General features: G+C 37.0%; 1 protein-coding gene across 1 annotated transcript; it reads left to right on the top strand.

The window, feature by feature from the left end:
• The first annotated feature begins 14818 nt into the window (after window positions 1-14818).
• On the top strand, window positions 14819-15828 carry LOC147494971 (uncharacterized). Its single transcript, XM_086566527.1, has 2 exons — window positions 14819-15325; window positions 15442-15828. The coding sequence occupies exons 1-2, from the start codon at window positions 15215-15217 to the stop codon at window positions 15811-15813; spliced, it is 483 nt and encodes a 160-aa protein (XP_086422653.1). The 5' UTR covers window positions 14819-15214; the 3' UTR covers window positions 15814-15828.
• Window positions 15829-17868: the final 2040 nt, after the last annotated feature.

A 17868-nucleotide genomic window follows, 5' to 3' on the forward strand; every position in this document is an offset into this window, starting at 1 on the left:
AACAGGTCTTGCCATGCCTTGTGATGATCCAGACTTGGGATTACATTCTGGAACTAAACTTCGTTAAATCCGAACGTGCAGTGCATTATGATGACCCGGAACTGGTCAGATCAATCCGAGCCTTACCAACTCCACTCTGAGTGTAAGTCAACATTCCATGTTTCACAAAGATCCGGACTTGGGATTACATTCCGGAACTAAACTTCGTGAAAGCAACACCTGTCATGCTCCGTGTTTACCCGGACTTAAGTTGATTTCTAAATCACCTTGACTCGAAAGTGCAACTTGGAACTGGGCCTGGAAAAACTTGAATTGGGCTTTGCCTAATTGAACTGTTCAACATAACAAAATAAAAGATACCTTTCGCTAACTTGCTCAAAACACCTTCTTCTTTCTTCTTGTTATTACAGGCTACTCCAAGAAACTACGTTGCTGTCGTCGGTAAGAATTGATTAGTATTTTCCACTGAGTGCGAAGCTCATGATTCCAAAGTAAAATGATATCAACAAGCTCCTAACTCTTTTCCTCCAACAGCTCATGTTTCCAACTTAAAGATTCAATTTTTTTTTTCTTTAGTATCACCATTAATGAGTGGTTGAAGCTTTTTATTGCCATTGACAAGGTTTGGGAGTTGTGGGATACCGAAAGTTAGTGAGTAAATCGTCGGTTCCTTTTATTTCCATACTTGAGTCTCAAAGTAAATGCCTTGGCATAAATGGTATTGTGATCGTCCCCCGCTGAAACCTCCTCCTGCGCTTATGATAGCAGCTGGCTTATCAGCCCAACAATTTGGAGGTCTGGATGCCCAGTCAATCGCATTCTTCGGTGGGAGAGAGAGTAATTAGACTCGGAGAAGCAAATAGAATACTATCAGCTTCAAGGATTTTTTGTCGAAAAGCCTCAACAACTAGAGGATAAGTTCCATTGACTTCAAGATCCATGTTAATAAATGGTAAAGGCTCAATTTCAATAAACTCTATTTGTAGCCCCGGGATTGACTCGTTTGCTATCTGAACTGCAGAGTTAACGAGGCCACGGCTGTAAGAAGCTTTTCTTGAAGTGAACCACAAAGTGCCACAACTTTGATCATTGGTTGAATGATCACGATGCTGCCATCTCGCTCTTTTCTTTCTTAAACTTCTCGAGAGACACAATGGTTCGTTATAAAGAGTGTTGATTAGTTGAAAAGAATAGTTCGGTGTTGGTTGGTATTGATGTATCGGTGTGCTAGCGAGCCTACACGCCTAGGTTGATCAAGTCGATTATCGCTCGGCGTTGCTCTTGTGTATATAATGTCTCATCAATCAATGTCGGGCTCTTCAATCCACAAAGCAGTTCCGAATCCAGTACTGGGCAATGCAATTGTCGAGGCATGCAGTTCCGGATATGTCAAGTTACAATGCAATTCAGATAGGCCGGGTACTATAGTTGACAATGTAGTTTCGGATTCTTCCATCCACAAAATAGTTTCGGGTTTGTTACTCAAGAGAACAGTACCGAACTTGGACTTTCTGTGTTCCTTATTAGCTAGGAAGTTGAGTTCCAAACTTAGACAAGTTCCGAACGTGGAGTTCCAGGCAAGCTAGGAAGTGGTGTTCTGAACTTGGACAAGTTCCGAATGTGGAGTTCCTAACTAGCTAGGAAGCGGAGTTCCGAACTTGGACAAGTTCCGAACGTGGAGTTCCTGACTGGCTAGGAAGTAGAGTTCCGAACTTGGACAAGTTCCAAACGTGGAGTTCCTGACTAGCTAGGAAGTGGAGTTCCGAACTTGGACAAATTCCGAACGTGGAGTCCCAGATTAGCTAGGAAGTAGAGTTCCGAACGTGGAGTTCCTAACTAGCTAGGAAGTGGAGGTTCGAACTTGGACAAGTTCCGAACGTGAAGTTTCAGACTAGCTAGGAAGTGGTGTTCTTTTCTCTTTATTTGCATAAATATGTATACACAGATGCCCCACTTTTCTCTCAAATGATGGTTGCACATTCGACCGTTGAAGGAAAATGACAAAAGTGTCGAATTATATTTTATACAAATTATTATTCCGAATCTTAGAAAAACAAGGTTTTGTAGGAAAATAGGGTTTGCCCCTGTGTCAATTCCTGTAAATACCTTTAGTTTTGTTAAGAAATAAGACTTTGTAGGAACGTAGGGTGTGCCCTTGTATTATTTCCTATAAAGTACTTAAATGATTTGATATCTAATGCATAAACCGACACTTATAAGCATAAGGCATTAGAACTGTTTGTAGGAGGATAAAATCCAAGCTAAGTTAAACTTTCTCCATCACACAGGAAACAACACATGAGATCTTTCACTCATCATCCCGAGAAAGCTTTCTAAAGGTTCTGATACAACTTTGGCCAACATATGGGATCTCTCACCCAACATCCAAAAAGTATCACAGCAGAAAATTATAAAAGAAACAATGCTCTGAAAAGAGAAATATAACTTTTATTGAGAATTGATTGGCATAGATCATGCCCCCAGTATAGTGGAAGCAGATCCAAATTTGTGAAAATTTTGTCTCTTAGAAGCTAAGAGTAGTATAACATTACTTGGAAACAGTACATGTTAGCATCAAGATTCACCGCTGGAGGATCTTTCATGAACATCTTGTTCCTAGTTAACTTCAAAGATGTCCTCATAAGGATAAGTTAAAGTGGTAAAGTCCCTATCCTGTGGGGGTAATTTATTACTTCCGAACGTGTCACTAGTCTTCTGTCTCTTGGACTTATCTTGATAGGAATTCCTGTCGACTAACTTGTGCTCTGACTGTGGTTCCTCGGACTTCCTATCATTATAATGACTAGCAGAGCTCCTACCAACAGGAACGGAGGTGACACTAGTTATCACTCTTTTATGAGAAGATTCCCTATCCAATTGGTCTTCTTCTAGTTCCGCATACTTATCGATCCGAGCCTACAACTCTGTCATGTTCGTAGGCTCCTCTTTCTTCAAGGACATGTATAGACCAGAAGTAGGATCTAACCCCTTTCTAAAGGCCACAATGGCGAGGGTCTCATCGACGTTGTCAATATGCAATTGCACCTTGTTAAATCTTTTGGTGAAATCCCTAATATGCTCGTCCTTTCAGATCTTCATGTCAAATAGTGCATTAGCGGTTTTAATGTAGGGTCGGTTGCAACTGAATTTCACAATGAAATTGATGGATAACACCTTAAACTCGTGAATGCTACCCTTGGGCAGCTTTGTGTACTAGATGAGTGCCGAGTCTGTCAAACTTGAAGCAAAATACTGGCACAAATAATGATCTTTCTTAGAAAGACCCACCATTGCTTGACGATAAACGAGCACGTGAGAGACCGGATCTCCTTTGCCATTAAATTTAGAGAACTTCGGTGGTTTATAATAATGGGGGATGTATCCACTCATAACATGTCGTGAAAAAGGAGTTCCAATGTCTCCCTCGATTCTTGGATCGAACAACCGACTCATCCATCTTAGTTGGTTTTGAACCTCGCAATTCCTCCAAAGATTTGCCTTAAAGCCGTGTAAGAGTAGTCGGTTAATGAATTTGAGTTTCTCGTTGTTATACCTCGGACACGGACTCTCGTAGTTCTCATCTCGATGATAACGTGGTTCCGGATCCCAAGATCGAGTGGAGGAGTTTGCAAAACTGGATCGGGAACCGAGGGATTCTCGAGGTAATGAAGGTTCCCTTGAACTGAAAGTCTTCTTCGTCTTGAGGGGTGACCTTGATAGTTGTGGATTCTGAAAACACATTCAACGCCCATCCCTCGTTACCTCTAGAACTTTGAATACCAAGAGAAGTCGGTTTAAGTGAACTTCGAAAGTGTCGGGTTGGATCCAATTTCAGATTATAATCCGAATTTGGTTGGTCGCTATGATACCCAACGAAGTAAGGGATATAAGGCGTAGGGACGTAACCCTCACTATGGTCAAGACTTGGTGGCCAGAACTGCCCCCCTCGAGTTTCCATCAGTAGGCAACACTACGGTAGTAGTCTTGTAAAAAACGTAAACGAGCCTCTTGTCGACCACGTTCGGCCATCACAGCATCCATGATGGCTTGGTTGGTTATGGCAGATTGGGGAGTATCGTTGTTAGGCTCATCTTCTTCACGACCCTATCCAAAATGATGATCTCCTCTACGTTCAGATTGTCTTTGAGAAGTAACATGTGGGTTATTGATCTCGTTATTCCCCTCGTTACTTGGATTCACATTGGCTCTTGTAGTAACTATGATTTTGAATCAAAGTGAAGATAAGAATTATTTTTTTTTAAAGAACAACAAACCCAAGAAAAATTGGTGGGTAGGAGAACCTAGAACCGAAAAAATTTCGACCAAGAAATCAAATCAATTCTGTATGGTGTTCCCACAGACGGCGCCAATTGTGTGATGATTTTTCCTAATCAAGAAACACAAATATTTTGTTGATGATCAAAGAACAACTAGAAGTATTGAATCAATAAGAAGAAGATATTTAGAAGATGATGAGTTGAACCACGTTCTTTAATGGCTGCCTACGTATCCTGTGTATAGGAATCAAACTCAAAGCGTAGTTCAACTATTCTATTTATAATAATAGATGAGGTTTCCCAATTAGTGTTTAACTAGGAGACCGTCTCTTGTTAAGTATCATCTTGATGAATAGATGAGGTTTCCTAATTAGTGTTTAACTAGGAGACCGTCTCTTGTTAAGTCTCATCTTGACTCTTCTAGAAGCCCCATTTTTCCCAAGTCAAATAGGTCTCCTTTATTGACTTAAACAACAGAAAAACATGTTTAGGTTCGGAGTAGTAGTTAGAGCTCCGAGCCTAGTAGTTGAGCTTCGGATTTGGAGTTCATAGTTAGGAGTTGGTTATACGAACCCACTACTCCAACTAGTTTCAAAGCCCACGAACCTCTTCTTTTTGTCTCACTTCCGAACCTAGGAAGTAAGAGGATTTGGACTTTAGGTATGTTCTGGTACTTTCTACCCATACCAAGACTATATCCAAGCCTTAAGAAGATACTACCACGTGTAACATATCTATTTGCTAAAATATGCACACACACTTCTAAATATTGAGTTTCATTATTTCTAGTAATTCTGCAACAAAAGCGAAGGTAAGCAAATGGGAAAAAATAGATTGTAGAACCCCTAACCTCAAAAAGAAATTAGGGGTTTTCACAAAAATTGAGTATTAGTACCTTTTGAAACTTTTTAAGAGATTGAGAAGTTGAGGATGCTAAAATTACTTGAGGTATAAGTGACCCAACATAACACTCCTAAACAAAATCAACATAACACCGAATTCTCAATTTTTTTATTAGTTAACTCATATCTAAATATTCCATTTTCCATTCATTTCTAAAAACCCAAATAAATCCTAAAAGTTCAATCGATTCCAATGCTCAAAAGACACGTTAATGAAGCTGGAGAATGTGTATACCCTGATTAAACATGTTGGTTTAATTACAAAATATATATTTTAGAGAGAAAGAAGAAGACGCATACCTCGATTTAGAACGGTAGTGAGAAATGCTCCAAATGGATACACATCATTATTGAGTGAAACTACAGTTGATCCATCGACTCTATAGTAAAAACTTAGATATTAGGAAGTTACATAACTATAATCCTCATTTTTGTCATAGACTAATAAAGTTTAGCTCTTCTAGTTTCTTTCAAGAAAAAAAATGTCTTTGTACAACTTGCCAGAGGCATCTTCCTCCACTATTACACTCAATAGTCTCAAGTACATATTTTTTCAATCGACATATTTGAAGCTTAAATGGATTTTTGATACTGTAAGAGTTCGCAAAGATATTAAGTTTCTGATTTTATCTAAGAATCGCATAGAGATCTCAGACCAATGAAATTTAATTGATTTTGGTGTTTCGGAGATGAGTAAACCCAAAAGATAGCTTCAATAAATCTTGTGATTCTTTTCGACTCTAACAGTCTAACTAATATTCCCATCCGCTTCATCGGTATATCGAGAAGTAAGTTCTCTGGCCAACTTTTAATTTTCTCCTGAATTTTCGTGAGAAAATTTTGATATTGACACCTTAAGCTGAGAGAGCTCAAAAGGGAAGCTAGGCGAGGTGCTTCCAACTTATGACCCTTAGGAATCCAACTCACGCCCACAGAGGGTCTAGAACATAAGATAAACAATACAATACGGTTAATTACAAAGAAAAAGTCACGGATGACATTTCGAAGTTTTTGTTCTCTAATTGCGAACTTTAAAATCCACATCTTTTTGTGCCAAGGAGAAAATGTTTTATTGTGATTCTAGCATATGGCTCTGCCGCTCCTAGCCAAATTCTTTATGAAGGAATTACCATACACTACACTATACCAACAATTCCAATCATTTAAACAAATGTATACATACACACATTCAGACAGTTCTATTGTCATTTGTAGACGCCATCTTATAGGTTAATATGTCTTCCAAACTGAAATATCCATATGAAAAATCAAATACAAAGATACATGAAGAAGGTTACATCCAAAATCAACACCTCCATAACACCCTTAGGAGTGCATAATCATGATACAATCTTTTTGTAATTAAAATTTGTCTTTCCGAGATGCATGAAACAAAATATGTATCATGAAATGTGTAGAAGTGTCATCCTCCTGCCCTAAATTATTGAAAAGCTCCAACACAATCACTATGCTCCCTTTAGTTGGCATAGCATGTGTTATGCACCTATGTCAAGCAATCTCCTACTTATGATTACACTTAAATCAACTACAGTGGAAACTAGGTAGTCTTGAAGTAATGAAATCATTCAGCAAAACTGGCATACGAATTATAGAATTTTCCTCAATTTTGTACAACACATTGACAGTAAAAGCAAGAATATCACCGTATTTGTAAAAGAAACCACTTAACCAGGAGGTATATCCAAATTTCCAAACAGTGAAGTATCTCACATAAAATATGGGTGTGTCATGTATTCAACCCATATTATTTCCAAGACATGGCAGTCCATGTAAGATAGCTAAAACCAACACGCATATAAGGAGGAAGGTACAAACCAACAAAATGTTGATTTCTAATTTCATAGTTGAGTGCCCAATGTCACTTAAACAAAACTAAAATCCTCCTGCCATTGACCATCTATACAAACCACATGTTTTACAAACTAATTGTCTAGAAATGTAGAATATTCCAGTGACCTAAATAAATGAAATTGTTGGGGGAAAAAAAGGATAAAGAACAAATAAATAGTACAATATCAACAGAAAAATTTCACCACAAAACTTAACAAAATGCTAAGTATTCGCTATAGTTTGGCATACCAACTCCCCCATTTATGGACTGGGACTTCCATAGGAACCATTTAAGATCGTCAACAACGTCCTTTTTTCTTACAACTTCCAGCGACAATTATAAAGGTGTTTGACTAATGTCCCTTGAACCCTGAAAAGTTTTGAAAAGTTACATATGGAGAAACCAAAGACTCAAATCTGGCACCATTTCCAGAGTATATCCCGACATAAAGAAAACTTAAATAAACATGGTTTTCTTGACCTGGAAAGTGAGCATAATGTATAAAGCTATAACTTATATACAATGACTTACTCTTGCTCTTGAACATGAATACTTTTGATTCCTGAATCCATCGTGTGTGCTCAGGGTAAAAGCAGATGATTGATTTCTTAGAATAGCATAATGAATGACTTATCAACAGGTTCATTCATTGGGATTATTGGGAGCATAATGCTTAATGATGACCACGTCTGCGACCCATGAGAATTGCCGGTTCACTATCATGGCTTGTGCACAAAAAAAATCCAACCCTAATATATATAACTTGAAAGGTAAAGAGCAAGGGATCCAAGTTCATCTTTCCTGCATCATATACAAAGGCTAGCAAAAACATGTCAATGAACTAAGTTGGTGGAATTCCTCATGTTAGGCATTAATCCAAAATGTTCCACCCGCAAAAATGGAGAATATGAAAGCCAAAACACACTACCAAATCGGACATAATTGCAAAGAACTTAATTTCTACTAACAAATCCCCTGAGCTTCGATCACAAACATAATCTCCATGGGGTTATGTGACTTATATCAGTGGTAGAAATCCAAATGAGCTAAAGACGATAAAAAAAAATCCATATATTGTTGAAGATACAATGGAATAAGTCGAGGCATTGATATAGTATGTCTCAAGGATGTGTTACAGAGACTCATTGCTTTAAAATACTTCATAAATGTATACAACCAATTGTTCCATTATTTTCATAGTAGTAACAAATCCTAATTGACATAAAGTGTTACTTAGAAAAATACCCAAAAGAGACTGTACCTAGCTTGTTGCTCTGAAAAATGACATTTACAAATGTCACTCGTAATCAATTAGAATCTGCAAAACCGGGGTAAACTGATCAGATGACATATGCAACTGTGATCAAAACAACTGCACAACATGTCTGAAATTATAATATAGCTAAACCTTAGATTCAACTTCTTCGGAGCAACAATTGTTCTTATTTGAAATTAAAAGAAAAGAATTCCAGCAATTAATATAAAAGGACAGTCTCAAACCATAAACCTAACGAAATTCAAGCAAATCCACAACAGCTTTGGTAAACTCTTAATTCCAAAATGACTTGCGGAAAAATCTAACAAATTTATCTTAACAAATTATCTAAATTTTGTTCGTCTCGTAATTGTTGATCCATATATGATCCAAATTAAGCTTCAAAATGATACCTTGAATGCATGTTGTGCTTCGGAACCAATAAGTTCCAAAGTCCTCAACCACAAAGACCTTTTGAATATAAAGGAATCACTTTATTTCCATCCTTTCTTATAGTCATTGCCAATCACAAAACTAAACAAATAAAAGGAAGTGGAACTGTGTAATTATATAACATAAGGGTTCCAGAAATGGTGTTAAAAGTGCATTGTGGATAATAACAACCAAAAAATAGCAAAATAACACAGAAAGTCAGACCTTATTAGGGAAATTAGTCCAAAATCAGCCCCAAACCTCGTGCCTTAAAGATTAAATGGAATGGAAAACACAAAGCAATCTATACTAAATATAGGCGTCATTGGAATTACTGTCTACTTTAAACCAATTCCAAATGTAGGTACACTTCCTAAATGATTTTATAGTGCAAAACTTTACACTTCGCATTTCTTTGTGGTGTATAGAGAAAAACTAATAGAAATGTTAGTTGAGGAAAAGGAGAACTCCAGATGTTAAATGGGTAACTGAGTGCTAACATGTATTGATGGAATTGAATGGAATGCCAACCTATAACAAATGGAATGTAACTGAAAATTGGCCTTGAAATCCAGATGAGCAAGTTCCAATAATCCATACTGAAACAAATGTTTTGCAACACTTTAGACATCCCACATGCAAACTGAACATCCATTCAAACATCTAATCCAAATCCAAGAGGTCAACAATATTATCTAAAATAAAAAAAATCATATGTTCAACAATATCAATAAAATACCAAAACCTGACTCCATTTCCAAACACCCAAATTGAACACTCAAATAGCATAAATACACACAAAATAATTACAAACCTTTTCAGCAAAATTGAGTTTGAAGATGATCGAACCAATTGTTTGTCATTTTCCAACTTGCGGCACCAAAATAAAGGTCCGCAAACAAAACAATGTATATATATATTACATTCGACAAAGAAACAAAATACTTAAAATCAGGTTCTCTTACCTTGGCATTGAAATTAGAATCCAGAAGAATATTGGAAGATTTCAGGTCTCTATGTATGACAGGAGGGTTGCAGTTCTTGTGAAGGTATTCTAATCCTCAAGTCAACATCCTTTAACAGAATTCATAAATATGAAAAGCAATGTGGTTTACAAAGTAATATCAAAAAGGAACACTCTCACTATATTCAGATTGATAAACACACCTTGCTGCATCCAAGGCAATTTTCATATGGATCTCCCGAGTTAATTCCAATTCAAAATTCAATAAAAAATTACATAAAGCAAATAAGCATCAGGATAGATGCAAATGAGAAACAAAAATTAAGTTTACCTCAGATTCCGTTTCTACATCCTGCCCACCACCATTCATTTTCTTAACAACAGCAAGAAAGTTGTTATCAAAGGAAAGTGGGGGGTTTTGTTTTTCTATTATCGAAGAAAGTTGTTAGCGATAACATTTTCTGAACGACAGCAAGAAATTCGATTTTCTAAGAACAAAAAGTAAAGAGAAGGCCAATCAAGTTTGGTAGGCATTCAGTACATTTGCACAAAAACAAAGTACTAAAAATTAGAAAATAACAATCGACTTACATATGCCTATATCCAAAAAGCATTATTAAACAATTTCAATGGAAGTCTGACGTACTGAAGTCAGGAAACAAAAGATGAAGAATAATTTTTGTTTGGGTTTTGGAAAAAGGTGCGATGGGTTTTAGATAATGTAAGTGAATTTTTTTTTGTAGGTTTTGTTTATGTTTTTTTTCTGCCCTGATTTATTGGTTTTCTACGTGAAGAAGAAAGTTGGGTTTTGTGGAGTCAGTTAAACTTCCTTTTTTTTTCTCCAATTTTTTCGTAATCCCCCTGTCGACGTGGACACCCTCAATGCGCGCTCTAAAAGGGACTGCTATTATATATATATATAAAGATGAACGTGTCGTGCCAATAAGGCTGGTCATCAAGCGAGTCGAGTCGAGATTTAGCGAGTTCGAGTTGAGCTCGAGTCGAGCTCAAATTCTTTCGAGCCGAGCTCTAGTTGGCTCATCAAGTATCCGAGTAGCTCTCGAGTCTGGATCTTGACGGTTCAGAGCTATATGTTCGAACTCCATCACAAGTTTTCAATATTGATTTGATTTGTTTTGTGCATAAGTTTGAATTCAAACATATTCTAGATACAAGGGAGCAAAAATAGATATATAATACTTACTAAATATCAAAATAATATGCAGAAACAATCTCACGATATACGAGAGTGTGATTACAATTCACTGAAATAACAATGGACCTCTATCTAACAAGTATTATAAGGTGAACACATTATTGTTGCAATTAATATGTGATAAGTTATTATAATTCAACACACTATTATAACAATTATCTTGTGTTTTAACAAAATTATCTAAAATACGAGTAGTTTCGAGTAGCTCGCGAGCTACTTGATTTCGAGCTCGAGCTATAAAACGTGCTCATATTTGACTCATATTTTTAAATGAGTGAGCTCGAGCTGAGCCCAAAACGAGTCGAGCACCAAGTTGCTCACGAGCATCAAGCTTGATGACCAGCCCTACATGCCAATGTGCGAAATTCTTTTGCAAACAAGTTTTCTATGATTCCACAATCAAGAAAATTTCAAACTGTTAAAAAAAATGCAATTTGAAGCTGGAGCACATATAAGTCGCAATATCACAATTTGAATCTTGGTATTCCCACTTTTTTACGTTTATCTGATACTATCCCATGTCAGCATGTCACTATTACAATCCTCTAATGAGCGAGCATTGCCTTATGCAAATTATCTATGGAATGCTAAATTCGAGACCTACTTGAAAAAGGTTGGAAGCATTAGCACTGCAAATTAGAAAGTGGCAATCACAAAAAGTGAATCTAAAAGGAAGGGAATGGATGAAGCATATGAGAAATTAATTGGGAACTTTCTAAATCGGACGTTGAATAAAAAATTGGGACAGAACAACCCCGTTGAATAGGGCCAGGTAGAGAAGATTTATTCCACTGCTCAGACATGGCCTATACCATAACCAGTTTTGATGACATAGGCAAATAATGTGAAGTACTCCTAATACCTATCAACATATTACTGTTTTGTATTTTGAAAAAATGATATTACATTTGACGAAATTACATATAAAACCTTGCCTCATGTTTACCCAGACCTGGAATACTAGCTCATGTACGGGACCGAATATGGTCACATGGCCCAAACTTGGGTAGATTTCAGTATTTCACTAAGGCTAAGTCCAATGGTGCGGCAAAACACCAAATATCTCAGACATTCTGATCCAATAGTGCGTCAAAATGCTAACCCGCCAACGCTATCGGTATAAATTTACCTATCTATGCCACCAATTTTAAAGAGATTGCGTCAAGTAATCAAGTTTACATGCTAGTATGAGTGGCGGGTAGAAGAAATCTAAGCCACACGCCACACTGTGTGGCGGCTAAATTTAAAAAAACAAAAATCTTTTTCCACGCGCCTTTGAGAATGGCGGCTAGAGAGTCAAAAAAAAATCATATACGCCATTGGTACTGGCGGCTGTGAAAAATATCCATTGGATTTGGAAACGTTAATCCGCTAACTCTATACACTATACTATTGTGGTTTGGTGGGATGGGCACCAAACCATTGGACTTAGCCTAAGTCATATCGACTCGGGCATGAACTCTTGCAAGTGCAACCCGGAACTGAGAATTGAGCCTTGCGAAACTTGAACTGTTGAACATATTATATATTACTAGCTAAAATGCACGTGCTTTTGCACGTGAATATTAAAAAAAAAAATTAATGGTAGCTAGGTTGTGAAAATGATGATTAAGACATCATAGTGAAACACAATAACTTTCTGTTGATCAAAAATATAATCTATTCCAATCAGCTTAAAGCTAAGTTCCATATAGGGAAAATAATATAAAAAAAAAATACAGATTCTTATTTTTTTTAAAAAATTTGAAAGACAGATTGCGTATTTGCTAAAAAATACATCAATCCATGGAAAGTCAAGCATAAGAGATAAATCCTAGATCAAATCAGAACGTCACTAAGAATTAAAAGTTAGAACAAAAACAAATAGCCTAAAAATATTCAACACCGTAACATCTACTGAGTGCCTAAACATACAACCAAGGCCAATGCCTGTCAAACAACAATTAAGCCTGATGGAAAACTCAGCAAAGAATAGTTTATTCTTTGGTTGACTTGTTGATGAGTGACTTGTGGATGTGAGGGATCACACCACCACCTGCAATTGTTCCCTTGATCTAAGTGTCAAGCTCCTCATCCGATCCCCTCTGATAGCTAGCTGCAGATGTGCCTTGGGGTGATACACTTCTTCACTTTGAGATCTTTGCTTGCATTGCCTGTTAACTCCAATACTTATGTTGTAACGTACTCTAGTGTAGCTATGGAGTAAACTGCAGCAGTGGCCCCTACTTGCCCATTTGCACCAATCCTTGATTTCAAATGACGATGGATACGACCTACTGGAAACTTCAGACCAGCTCGTGACATCCAATACTGCAGCTGTAATCTTGCATGAGTTGATATCGCTTCTAAACATGCATTTGCCATACTTTTCTGTAGACCTATGAACATTCAATTAAATTCACCATTATTTAACAGTTTAATGCAGATAGTGAAAGAATGTCATTCTCTAGATCAATATATATAGTTCAGTAATCCACCAATACAACTATCAAAACAACGAATGAAGTTTAGAGAATATCTTGACACATGGTCAACAACGAAGTATCTATAAAGAGTAGCTTTATAAAGTATCTAACCCTTTTTTAAAATTAAAATTGTTCATAAGCATGTCATGAAAGTGACACAATTATTGTGGTATTGGAAGTTTAGAGAATCGCTTTACACATCGTCAACAACAAAGTATCTATAAAATGCAAAACAGATAACCTAATTCTCTTATAAGGTTCTCAAAGGCGTCCAATTAAGTACCAGTAATCAGCTTCAACAAATTACTCTCGACAGTTATTCTTCCTTCTCTAGGCTAAAATGGAGGCCTATTGGTCTTGATCCTTAACAATTGGTTCACCACCATGTTCACACTGCATTGACACAAATTTCCCCAACCACAAACCCCCCTTGAACGATCGTCACAACCTTAACATCCCCTGAAGAAGCCTTAGTCCTATCATTGAACTCTGACAATCTCTCTTATTACAGGAAGAACGTTCATGAGTTTTCAACTTAGTGGCTACAAGTAGCGTCTGCTCATCACTAATAGAAACTTGAGGTTCATGTTTTCCCGCTAGTAAAATGTTCATCTCCACTCCAATAGCCTAACCCTCTGCAAATACGAAACTTAGGAAGACAAATACCCCTTCAAACAATTAAAATCTAACAGTTGATCATGTGAAATTTTAAGTTCCATTCTATCACCTTAACCACATGGCTTAAATGCTAATGCTTTGATATACTCGATAAGTTTATCCGGCTCGAAAGATGTTGCTCAGGAGTTGCCTAGACCAAACCGTGTCCTTGCATCTTCCCACGTCTCGGCATTACCAAGAACGTAAGATCTTAGCTATTAGTAGTCTTCATTTGACTATGTTCCACTACCACCATAATATCTTAAAGACTTGAGATCTTGAATAGGAAAATACTTCAAAAGTGTTGTGAATGAATGAATGAAAACACAATCTAAGTTCCATTGTACCCGGGATAAGTCGACGCCCATGTGGAAGTGCTTCAGAACCTTAATAAAATGTGTTATGTGGAAAAGAACATCATAATGGAATACTGAATTAGCATACAAAAGGTATTTAGTCATAGACGCAAAGAAAGCAAGATCCAAAACACACAAATACATATTCATATTTTTAAAAGGGGTACATGAACCACTTGAAGGTAAAACTCATTTCCCTATAGAATTTAAAATATGTTCATGGAACTTATTTAAGATTCCAAGTCCCTCAAAAGAATATACATATAACCCAAAATTGAATTTCTATTCCAAGTAAAAAGCACAGAGATGGATGGATGTACTAACTGTTTTAAATATTCACAACCTTAAAAAGTGCAATTCAAGAAATTTAGGATGAATTGCAATACATTCATTTGATTTGTCACAGTTTTTTTTTTGATAAAATATACATCAATTAAAAATAGAGTGAATTAGATTTCCACCCCCAGCAACTTTGCCAATTAGACTTCCACCCCCAGTTCTTTCAATATTAGACTTCCACCCCTAACTTCACACCAAAATACATTCCGTCTGTTTGCTGCATGTGCAAGTACACATCTACCCCTCACCAGGTAAAATGACAAATAAACCCTTTGACTCCCCCAAGACCAAAACTCATCCAATTGCCACGTGGCATCATCACACCCATCTAACTCCATCTAATCCAATGAACCTAAATTTTTTCCCTAAATGACGTCCACTACCCCTGCCCACCTAAAATTCCCAAAATAACCTCACTCAAATTTTCTCAATGGCCACGTGGCAAAAATAGTCGTTTGGTTCTAAAAACGTGACCATTGTTCATTGTTCACTTAGAACAATGGTTCTGAACTGGAAGAAACTCAAAGGGGAAGAAGAACTGGAAGAAAGAAAAACTGAAAAAATGGGAGGTGGTGGAGAAATAGTCGCGTCAAAAGCAACGTTGGAGAAGGTTTTTCCACTTTGTACACTTGCGTGTTAGATTATTAGTTCTTGTTACTTAGAGTACTCTGTTACTTATTAGTTCTTGTTACTTATTTGTTAAGAGTACTCTTTTGTTAATTTTAGGATCGTGGTTGCTTCTCATGTGGAAAGCTTGATCATTGGATTCAGAATTGTCCCTGGAACGGCTCTCCTTGCAAGAGATGCGATGTTGGTCGTGTTGTGAGAACTTCACAACAACCTCATTCATTTGGTGAAAAGTTTTTGAGTTGCCCAAACCCAAAGTGCCGAGGCTTTCAATGGATGAAGGATGCTCTGAAGGAGTCAATCGAGCAACAAACTCAGCAACAACCTAGTAAGTTGTTATCTGTAGATGGGGGGAGCTCTTCTGTAGGGAGTTCTAATGGGAAGTGGAGAGTTTCAATTGAAATAGAAATGGATAATTTGTGTGATGGGTTCGAGGCAAATGTGACTGTGAAAGGGAAAGAGAAGGGTTAAGTTTGTAGTTTGTTGAGTACTAGTTTGTTAGAGTACTCTTAGTTTTATCAGTATTGTTGTTTTGTTTTGGATGTTTCGTTATAATCTTGTAAGAGTCATCTTGTAATCCTGCCAAGTTTAAGGTTTTAGTTTTGCCGTTAGTTTTAAATGTTGAAGTGTAGTTTTAGTTTGGTAATGAAGTACTCATGAAGTTTTAGTTTGTTAATGAAGTTTGAGTTTTGAGTACTCTGAAGTTTTACTCAAGTTTTAGTTATGTTGTAAATGTTCATTCAATTTCAATCAAGAGTACTCTTCAATCAATCAGTCTTCTCAAATATGTTGAACTGTATGCAAAACAGTATTGCAGAGGAGAGTATGTTTGTCAGTCTTCAATCAATTAGTGTATGTTTGAAAACAGAGGAAAGTAGTAACAAAAAGAGTAAAACAGTATTGCAGAGAAAATAGACTCGAGAAAAAACCAAAGAAAACTAACACTGACTCTAAACATTGAAACTAGAGTACTCTTGACTCTTGAAACTAACTAATAGGACAAAACATTGGAACTACCATAGGAGAGTACTCACCATAGGACACTTAACACTGACTTGAACTCCTAACTTGACTCTAAACATAGATCTTCAAACATAGAATGCTTGAACTTCAACCATAGAGCACACCATGAAACAGGACAAACTTGAGATTACTTCTTCTTGTAGCTGGACTTCTTCTTGCTCATGCAGACTCCAGCTGCTTCTAGTGCCAAGACAATTTCTTTAGCTTGGACGTCGCGGGTGATTGTGATGGACCAGGTGATTGTGATGGTCCTGGACCACCTACTCTTGATGATCGCCTGAGAAGAAGAGGATGTGCTTTTGTTGGTGGTGGTGTTGGTTGTGGTGGTGTTGGTTGTGGTGGTTCTGGTTGTGATGCAAATTTCAAATCAAATCCCTTGGCTGGTGGTGGAGGAGCAAACCCGGTTTTTGAGCAAAGCCGGTGGAGGATATGATCCTAATTCATCTTCACATCGACCAAAATAAGAGTCCAATCAGAAATAGCACATGCAATTGCAGTGCTTACAGACTTTGAGACTTAACCTACCATCGTTCTCCATCATCTCCAAGAACACCCTCTGATCTTTCTTGTCTTTGAGCAATGACTTGATTTGCTCAAAAGATTGTTCAATTTGTTTGCTATCTAACTCAAATTTATTCATTGTTCCTGCTTTCACCATTGTTTGTTGAGTTTGTTTTGTTTGCATTTTTTGTGTGAGGAGATGAAAGATGTGATTGGTGATGTGAGTTGTGCTTGGGGGGTGGCTATGCCTTTATAGAACAGAGATGAACAATGTTTATTCACGAGGCATTGACTAGCCAGCCTAGAAAACTCCCTAGAAAACAGATGTAAAATTATCACAATAACTTATCACAATATTTCTATTTCTATAGAGTACTCATTTCTATATGAGTCTCTTCCTATATAAGCAAACACAATATCACAACTTTCTTTCTTAATATGCTAACTTGCTAACTTAAGAGTATAAATCCATAACTGCCAATTTTAAAAGAGTTTTAAAACCCAAGATCGCCATTAATCCATCAGTCTGTAACCAAAATAAGCTATACATTGACACATACCAAAATGAGTTTTAAAACCCAAGATACACCATGTTTCTGTCCAAAATGAGTAAAAAACAACCAAAACAAATGCAAACATACTAACTTACAAAAGTATCATTCATCCAACTATACATTGACTGCAGAGTACTCTTGACTGCATTGTTCCAAAAGTATCCCAAAAGTAACTCCAAAAGTAACAAGACTAAACTGACCACCTTGAACTTTGGTCTAGGTTGTACAGGCTTCACAGATAGCTTCTCCACTGGCTTGACAGGTGGTGCCTTGAAAGGATCCCTAACACTAGTAGCTACTCACAACTGTTGGTGCCTTGAAAGGAGCCCTAACACTAGCAATATTCGTTTTCTTTATGATCAGCATGTAAAACACTTGCACTATTCTTTTTCTTCTTTTTCCCCTCTCCTTGCTTCATGATCAAGTCACCCATAGCAGCATGTAAAAC

The sequence above is a fragment of the Coptis chinensis genome, chromosome 6 (assembly GCF_015680905.1).
Source record: "Coptis chinensis isolate HL-2020 chromosome 6, ASM1568090v1, whole genome shotgun sequence".
NCBI lineage: Eukaryota > Viridiplantae > Streptophyta > Magnoliopsida > Ranunculales > Ranunculaceae > Coptis > Coptis chinensis.

Bases quoted from the DNA above. Each gene is read 5' to 3' on its own strand.
- LOC147494971 (XM_086566527.1), top strand. From the start codon at position 15,215: ATGGTTCTGAACTGGAAGAAACTCAAAGGGGAAGAAGAACTGGAAGAA. The intron at 15,326-15,441 runs GTTTTTCCACTT...TGTTAATTTTAG, and splicing joins CAAAAGCAACGTTGGAGAAG to GATCGTGGTTGCTTCTCATG.